This window comes from Diospyros lotus, chromosome 8 (genome assembly GCF_014633365.1).
Source record: "Diospyros lotus cultivar Yz01 chromosome 8, ASM1463336v1, whole genome shotgun sequence".
NCBI lineage: Eukaryota > Viridiplantae > Streptophyta > Magnoliopsida > Ericales > Ebenaceae > Diospyros > Diospyros lotus.
In genome coordinates this window covers 41,144,681-41,154,110 of record NC_068345.1, presented here as the reverse complement: position 1 = coordinate 41,154,110, position 9,430 = coordinate 41,144,681, and the positions used below count along the sequence as shown (strand labels likewise).

The 9,430-nt window shown below is 35.0% G+C and overlaps 2 protein-coding genes across 3 annotated transcripts; both read right to left on the bottom strand.

The window, feature by feature from the left end:
• Positions 1-280: 280 nt before the first annotated feature.
• LOC127808398 (CRIB domain-containing protein RIC10-like) lies at positions 281-3,011 on the bottom strand. Of its 2 annotated transcripts, none has more exons than XM_052346925.1 (5): positions 2,179-3,011; positions 1,867-2,043; positions 1,653-1,750; positions 1,441-1,546; positions 281-929 (listed from the first exon to the last, which is right to left on the bottom strand). In XM_052346925.1, exons 2-5 carry the CDS (start codon positions 1,922-1,924, stop codon positions 754-756), a joined length of 438 nt encoding a protein of 145 aa, XP_052202885.1. In that variant the 5' UTR covers positions 1,925-2,043; positions 2,179-3,011; the 3' UTR covers positions 281-753. The 2 variants fall into 2 exon arrangements, with proteins under 2 accessions (XP_052202885.1, XP_052202884.1); XM_052346924.1 differs by having other exon boundaries at positions 282-929; positions 1,867-1,975.
• A 153-nt stretch (positions 3,012-3,164) lies between these two features.
• On the bottom strand, positions 3,165-5,486 carry LOC127808397 (pectinesterase). The gene is made up of 3 exons (XM_052346923.1): positions 4,819-5,486; positions 4,322-4,655; positions 3,165-3,972 (listed from the first exon to the last, which is right to left on the bottom strand). Exons 1-3 carry the CDS (start codon positions 5,446-5,448, stop codon positions 3,281-3,283), a joined length of 1,656 nt encoding a protein of 551 aa, XP_052202883.1. The 5' UTR covers positions 5,449-5,486; the 3' UTR covers positions 3,165-3,280.
• Between the last annotated feature and the right edge of the window lie 3,944 nt (positions 5,487-9,430).

Genomic DNA, 9,430 nt, shown 5'->3' with positions numbered 1-9,430 from the left:
CATATATCTTTATTTTTTAGTTAATTCAACTCTTGTATTTTGATATTTTTTTGTGTGATAATTTAAATTTTTTGTTGTTTAATTAGATTGCACTCATTATCTGCATTTTCTAGTCAATTTAATTTTTGTATTTTACATGAATTAAATTGACTCAAAAATACAAATATAAGGATGCAATCTAAATGATAAAAAAGTTAAAGTACATGTATTAAATTGACTAAAAAATATAAATTTAGGGATGTAATTAAAATTAAATAATCACACAAACAAATATAAAAGTACATAGATAATTAAAAATATAAATTTTGCCCCCTTAATCGCAACCGAAGAAATCAAGCACTTTACGTTGTTATTCTCATGTGGTAAATCAAAAAATTGCGTTAAGGGTGCAAAACGGCTCGCGTTGGGTTCAGACCCTTGAGAGGTCCTGCAGGGGATGGGGACACAACCCCTTGAGCGTGGCGTGACCCCAATGTCGCCATGACGCGACACGACCCGTTCTACACATCAGCTCGTAAACAGTACTGTATCACCTTTGACATGGCATTCATTCTTTGCTTATGTTAATCTCACAGACAGAAGCATTGCACTCTTCTTCTACGTACGCATTCAAAGAAAAAGTTTGAAACCAGCCATTTCTTTGTAGCTATATATGGCCACAGATAATTAATGCTACAAGTACAGCGATAAGAGCTTGATAGTCTGTGACGTGCACTAGAAAATTTCTCCATTCTTGCTACAAACTTGTCATTTTCACACCACTTGTACATCTGCCGGCCTGCAGGCACTTGTTTTCGACATACCTAGACTTCGATTTGCTGCGCGAGATGACCTCAATGAGGAGGAACTCAAGTTCTTCTTCTTCCGCTTATTCTTTTTAGGAGCATCGGGAAGGTCTGCCGCCGGTGGTGTGCGTTTGAATTCACAGACTGTTACAGGAAAGAAAGCCACAAATTAAGAAGCGGATGAGAACTTCGAACTCGACAAGTAGCAATACGTACAACTGAGAGTGAATGATAATATTTATATATATCCATGCAAGTTTCAGTTGGCCTAATCTTTCCCAATGCTTAAGGACTGCTTCAATGGTGACTGTTGATGAAGATGAATAATGGCGGCTATATATATATATATGTACATATATACATACAGATTTGGTATTCTGGAACTCATTTCCTCTTCATTTTGACCCAAATGTGTAGTAAATCCATAGCTAAGCATTCTTTCTTTCAATCATTTCATGGCTTTTCATTTCTAAAACATTTTTGAATATATATACTAGCATTACCTTGTGAGGCATAATGATGCCAAACTTGGCAGCTCCTCTCTGTCAAGCAAACAATAATATAAACTTCTCAAAACGCAAAACCACTCCGTTATTTTGGAAGATCATAATGAAAGTTTTGGTTCAGATTAAAGTGGAAGAGGGATTGGGCAAACCTTGAGAAGAGCATGTGGGCATTGCAGAGCTGGAATGATCTATTGTTTCAATAATGTTGCCAATGGATGTGGCCGTGAGATCGGATGAAGTCTTGAACTCATTCATCTGAATAATTATGATTCAAATTACCATTAGCCAGATGGGAAAAATTAAGGAAATTAATGGTCAGTAAAACAAAGCAAGAGAGATGAAAACTGAATGAATGTAATACCCAAGTAGGTGCAATGCCAGAGGGACCATCCCATCCAATATGAGCCACATGCTTAACATCTGTTGGGAGCCCAATTTCCATCTCAGGCTCCTTCACAACTGCAAAATTGCCAAGATTTTAGATTATCGCAGAATAAAGAGAGATAAAAAAATGTACCCAGAATGAATTCATTTGAGAGAGAGAGAGAGAGAGAGAGAGAGATTAAAGGCATTACCAAAGATTCGAGAGATGCATTTGAACCCCTTGCAGATCCCTTTCAGTGAGGCTCCCATGTGAAACCTAAAAGCCCCAAACGAAGAGCTAGCTAGCTAGCCCTCTTTTAGCTATGACAGAGGAGAGGAAGAAATACCACAGATATGTGAAAAAGGTGGCAAATTGGCAATTCCTTTACCTATATATATGTATGTACGTATGTATACTTAATTAGTAATGAGGTTTTCCCTCTGCTCCATCAAAAGTTGAGAAGAAGAAGGAAGGAAAAGAGGTAATATGTGCGAAAGAAATACGCAGAAGATGTGAAAATTACCTTTTCAGGAACAGGAATGAGGGGAGATAAGGGGGAGCAGCTTCTCCTCCTCTCCTCGTAAGTCATGCATTTCACTCTCTCCAATCTTCTCTCTTGATCAATTGTTATTGATACATATAGTTGTATATGCATCAACTCCAAAGAATTTTAAAGCCCTAGGGGGGCTAGGTTGGTGGGCTGTGGACTCACAGAAATGAAGCTGAACAAGCAAACAAGGGAATGGAAAATAAGGAAACATAAAGGGAGTAATCAATTGTGCATTTGGTGGTGGATTGGTCTGATGGTAGATTGCCCGGATAGGAGGGGAATTAATTGGAGAAGGACAAGACACAGCAGAGGAAGACAAAAACGACAAACATGGACAACCACACACAAACATCCAAAAAGGACAGGTGGGTGGTTTTGGGAGAAGATTCAATGGTGGCTGAATTGTCAAAATTTTAGTTTTTTTTTTAAATTTGGAGTCAAATTGGTTATGCGTTTCAAAAAAAGGCCATGCTAACCATTACGGTACGTATATGTTATGAATGCTTTCTAACATCAACTCTATTTTCACTTTAAAAAGCTTCACATAGTCATAAATACTCAAATCCAGTTCCAAATATGAAATCAAAGAAAAAATTTAAAATATAATGCTCAATTTAATGAGGAGTCTAAAAATACAGTAACTCATTTGATTTAGTTGAATATTTAGTGACTCATTTAACATTTACCCAATTAATAACAACATGAAATTAAATATCTTATGCTGGTGGTACGTAGTAGGTGAGATATCTTTAATTAATTCTAAATTCATTATTCAAAAGATGGTTGATTTAGTAATTACTTCAATTGTTCCTATTGTAGGCTACCATATATATGAACCAAAATATATATGGTAAACTGATCTTAACAATTACTCCCGAGGGTAGGCTTCCTACGTAATCAAAGGTTTTAGTGGCCTTACTTAACTATCTTTGTAGGAATTTACAATAGCAACTCATAAATTTATGTATAGAAAAGGGTTATTTGATTATTACTAGAACATACCTTACAACCCAGAAGAACACTAGTTAAGAGGACGAAGGACAAGTGAACAATTAAAAGAAACTGAAAACCTAATTCACAAGCCTTCAGTGTAGGCTACCCCAGTGGCCTTCAACCAAGACCCACCCTGTATCAGCACAGACACTGTGAATTTCATGGCTTCAGCCGCACTGGTGATGACATGATAACCTGGCCACTTCACCCTCTTGCTGGTGCCGGCACCTGGCCCATTGTTCATGTACTCGCCATAGTACAATGTTTTCAGGGCAAAATCTCCGCTCCACGGCGACCAACCCGTCGGATCAATGTGATCTCCAATGTATGATTGCATGAACACAGTCACAGAGTACTGTTTCCATGGCCGACCCAAGTACGATTTGATCGAGCCTTGTACTTGTGCCAGATCGGAGCTAGCTATCACATCGCATTTCTGGATCGAAGTGCCCGTGTTCTGGTTCGGATCCTCCCGGCCTTGGGCTGTAACCGTGTTAAACTGGCCGCTCATCGGCTTTCGAGCCACTATCTTGCAGTTCTGGAAGACAACGGCGGCGTTTCCGAAGATGAAGTCGACGGTGCCGGTGATGTAGCAGTCTCGATAGAACTGTCGGTTACTGTGAGTGTAGAGGGTGTCCTGGTAGGCATCGATCCGGCAGCGGTTGATGACTGACTGGTCCGCCCCGACGCGCAGCGCCACCGCCTGGTGCTTCTGCGGCCCAGCTGTGTTCTGGAACCAGATGTCTTGGGCTATGAATCCGTCGCCAACTGCAGCTGCACGGTTTAGCCACAAGGAGTTGTGTTCAATACTAGGAATCTTCTCGAATTTTCCTTTTTCTCATTATATATATATATATATATATTGATTCATCAATGTCAATCCATTCAGAAAAATGTCGGTTTCCATGAGTTCTTCCTACTTGTGTAAATCTTCGTAATTTTGAACAGCCATATAGGTAAGGGTCCATATTTGTTTAATGTTAAAACAATTTTTCCCAGCTTTAAAGTCAAATAAAATCAAGAACAGGTGTCCGGCCGTGAATTGATTTTTAAGATTATTTAATAATTAAGAAGCTTAATATCTAAAACGTAATTAGTGAAGATCGATGTATTAATTAATTACCAACAGTTGCAGACTTGAAGGTGGTTGATCCATCCACAACGTTCAAGCTCCCAGTGATAATGGTGGAATCCATGCCATCTCCAACCAGCATCACATTCGTCTTAGCTGTCCCAATCTCCACATTCTCTTTGTACGTTCCCTTCTTCACATAGATTACATAACGCGTCTTCCCTTTGTTCGGCGCCGAGGCCACTGCTTCCTTCACCGTTTTATACTTCCCACTCCCGTCTTTCGCCACCACCACATTGGCCTTGACGTCCCGCGGCAAAGCCTCCATGAGCCACCGGTCTCTAGCAGTTACCCAGGCCGGAAACCTCCGGTTCAGCGGCCGGAGCTGTATATATATATATGATTCAAATTCAATACCCAAATGAACATTAAAACCAATAATTAATATATAATCGAAGTATAACCAATAAATAGACTAGATCTTCCTCTTGTTCCCTACACGGCCAGCCATGTTAGTTATGATAGAAATAAAATTTCTAATAGATCACCTGGTCTGGTGAAGATGTTCCTGCAACCACCATGGCCAGGGCACCTCTAGCTCTTGCTATCAAGTTTTGCAGCCCAGGCTCCATCATGGACTTAGCCGAACCGTTCAGCCCATCCATGCATGTAAAATGGTTGGTTAGGACACTGCTGAGCCATGAATGGGCATCCGAATAGGAACCTCTGGTCTGGTTCCCAAGCGCAAATCTGGAGTCCACAATTCTGTCCACGGACAAGTCCATCAGCTCAAGGCAATCTGCAAGGGCAGCCTGCGCTTCTGGGTTGTTGATCCGGTGGCTCGCATCGCTCGCCGCCTCTTTAATTTTCCTTATTTCGGACACGGATATCCTCAAGAACATCTGCAGTGAATCCATGTGAGTGATTTTGGTGGATCTTTCGAATGCAACTTCTGACACCATGGCCAGGCACGAAGCCTTGTCGTGGGCATTTTGGCAGATGTTTTCTGGTGAAAAGGGGTTGAAAGAGGCAGTAGTAGTGTTGGCGATGAGCTTGGTGGTGGCTATGCAGATTGAGCCAATGATGGCGGCCAAAGAGAGAAGAAGAAAGAGAAATTTCCAAGGAGAGGTTTTTCGGTTGGGGGTTTCTTCTAGCAAAGGTTGATGGGTGGTGGCCATGGTGCTGGTGGTGGAGCTCGAGCTTCTCTGTTTCTCTTGTGGTGTCCTTAAATAGAGCTACCAAGCAAGAGCTTTAATGAGCTATGTCCAATGGATAATTAATCCACATGAATGAACTACTGTGTGTTTTGTTCTTTCTTTTATTTTTTATTTGTATATTTCCCTAAAGAGATGCACAATCAATTAAGTGCATCTTTAGTTGATTAATTAATTATTAATGCTCCCAGTGGGCGAATGTCCTGGATCGTTCTGTCCTCCTCTCAAATGCTTTAGGAAATCGAGATTTACAAAAATTATTATTTGAAATAATCACTTATCTACCATAAACAATATTAATTCACAAGTTACACAATAAATAATTAAATGCATGTAAATTCTATATAAGAAGATTTGAATATTAATTACATACTATATATATATATATTTTATTATGAAATAATAATATTAATATGAGATTTTCTTTTCTTAAAGAGATAAATAGGTTTAAGAAAGCATTAGGTAGAATGGTGGAACCCAGAGATCTTATCTCTGTTAAGACATGATGAGAAGAGGGAAAAAGGGTCCCACCACCAAGTGTACAGTGCTAGAGTCCAGTCTAATTTTTCATAATATAATACGTTGAAGAGCCAAGAATACTAGGCAGGCAGGCAGACTATAGGTGGAGGAAGATAGAAGAGCCAGATTAGGTACAGTCCAGTCCAGTAATTAATGTGCACACAGATCATGTAGCTCTTAATTAATTAGAACGACGATTGTGACCCATTTTAGATAACATTCCTGTCTGGATTCATAAATATATTTAATTACGTACCACCACAGGATGTGGTCGCTTCTTGAAAGAAGTGTGGTTTTTTCAAACCTAATTAATTAAAGAGGTTAATAAAAAATTAATAGAAACAAAGACTAATCTCTAATCTGATAAAAAGTCTTCTACTTGTAAATTTGAATGGGCTTTTATTTTTCTCATTCACGTTGAAGGGTCCATTTTAGATATAAATTTTTATCTCTAAGTTACATTCCTTTTTTTATTTTTATATTATATCTATTTGTATAATTATATTGTATCTTTACCTTTTATTTTTACAACAAAAGTTTTGTTATTAAATGATTCATTCACTGGTGAGTTTAGGATATAAAACACGGCAATAAACAATTGATTATTTCTATCTCATGAATGGACAAATTCTTTGATTTTGACTCATAACAAATTTGTCTGTTTACTTAACAATTGTGAAATAAATAAATTATAAATTTTAAAAAGAGTAAGATAAATTCAAGTTGATCCTAAAGTTTTTCATGTTATAAAAAGAAAGTTTTTGTTATTATACTAAACCTTGTAACTATATATGCCCACGTTATGAGTTGGAATCTTTGCCTTTTTGTTTAGGACCACCACGACGCAGGAACAAAGCTTTTTCCGCGTTCCCGGCTGGAAATTTGTAAACAAAGGAGGCTGGCTGACTTGACTTAAACCAGTAAGACAGAAAGAGAGAGAGTGTGTGAGACAGCGGGGCACGAATAAAATAAATTAATTCCAATTTAAAATAATATTCTGTATTGACAATATTGAAAGAAATTTATAATTGCATTTTTTTAAAAAAGCTGGGCTAATAGTACGTAATAATAATAAAGAAATAAAATAATAGTTTTGTTACTTTTAATAATTCTATTTAGTGTGCGTAATTAATAAACCATTCATATTGCATGCTAATTTTGTTTTTGTTTTAGATTAACAAATTAACCTTGTAATAAATGCCTCACTAATTAATTAATTAATTAATGATCAGTATTATTATAACATTAGTCATGGAAGTAAAGCAAGCGTTGAGCATGGTTCTTATTATTACGGCGAGGGGGGGGGGGGGGGGGGGGGGGTCCATGCTTATTGCTTTACTTTTATAATAAGGAGTAGTAGGTAGGCTGTATAGGTTCAATGAATTGATCAACATTTTTTTTGTTTTATAGACAAATAAATAAGCCATACGTGAGGCTGCCATAATTGTTATTCCTGAACGTCCAATACTTTTTACCCACTTGGTTTACAATTGCCAAAACCCCATAATTATATATAGCTTTGTGTTCACAAGTGGGCATTTAATGTATTTGATTTTAATATTTATATTTGTCGGTGATAAATATATTAATTATATTTTAAAATATTTTTAACAATTAATAAAAATATGCAGATGTTGAAAATTAAATACATCTTAAAGACACTCGTTAATAAAACCCTATTATTATATATAGTGACTAGTTAGTTTTTTTTGCAATTTAATTAATTAAAAATTAATATTAATTATGTAGAGTATTTAAATAATATAAGATCGTGTAAATTCAATAAAATACTAAATATAAACAAAAGATGACATATTTGTATTCATTATTGAATAAGATTAATTATATATAATTCGATCTTACATTGAATGAGAGATACAAACGTGAATTTTAGATCAAAATTGATGACAAAATCTTTCTCTTATTACTTCTAAGATAGACAACTAACTATTTAATGGGACAAATATATAATATGTTGGACGCAAAAAAAACTTTGACTCAACATCATTATTTAAAGTATGGGAGAGGGGATATAGTCATAAAATAAAATGCTTTCGTAAATTAGATAATAATGTATCCTTTATTATATTTTATTTTTAATGTAAAATTGATACACACATTCTACTAATAATTAGTTAGACTATTATCAATAATGCAAATGTCATACACGTCTCCTAAAAAACAATCGACAATATTATCAGTTTGATTTTAATAAAATAAAATCATTAATAATTAATAGTAACTCACACAAAATATATATTTTCAACAAAATTATTGTTTAAGGATGTAATTAATTACCGATAATCACATTTTGTCTTAAATAAGGTGTATTTATTATATTTTATTTTTAATATTTAAATAAAATTTTTATTAGACCTTAGACACTTGTTAAGATACATACTTTATTTTCAGTTAAACACTTTTATTTGGTAATAAATGTACAATATTTTGAAATATTTTATTAATCAATAAAAAATATTTGAACATTAAAAATAAAATACATTAAATGTATCTTAACAAATATCTTCAAGCAAGACACTAGTCAGCAAAACCCCCTTTAAATAATTTTATTATCAGATAAAAAATGTATTGTGTTTTAAATTATTTAATCAATTAATAAAATTTATTAAATATTAAAAAATATATAATAAATATATCTTATTTTCAAATATTTATTAATACTGGTGAGGGTACATACATTCATTTCTGTGAAAGTTCATGTGTCTAGTCTATTGACTCTATATATTTACATATCGGCAAGTGACTAGCAAGCCTTGTTTAAGGCAACTAATTCAGTCAGTCCTCATCATTATCTGCTAATTAATAATTAGTACGATGGAATTTAGGATATAGAGTTTCAGATTTCCTTAAGCTCACAGAATTAATGCTTTAACTAGTGCTAAGCTAAACTGCGTAATTAAGGATTATTATCCTCATTAAGTTTAGCTTAATTGGCACCGTGCCAATTGGTTTAATTAGCAGCCTGCCTTAACTGAGTGTGCAAATGATATTGCACTTCATATTGTGGTACATATAAGATTAGGATACACGTGTCAAAATGGGTTGGGGTGAGCAGGAATCACTTGTTCGGTTGTTAGATAAAAAATTGATTTTTCAAATATTTTAAAAAATACATTAAATGCCCCTAAGCTGGTTAACAAAATTTAAATTATTTTAAAGGAAGAAATAAAATGAAATAAATAAATAATATTTAAAAATAAAATACACTTTAATTATTATTTTAATTTTAAAAGGAGTGATAATGATTAGGGATTGCCCGTTTTATATTAATAATAATAATAATATATCATTTATTAGCTCCATAGCTCAAGAGTTTAGTTCCTTCAAGGGTAACACTGGTAGAAGTAGAACCCTCAAAGAACCAGAAGGAACATAATTATAAGCTTTCTGGGTCAATCCGAAAAAA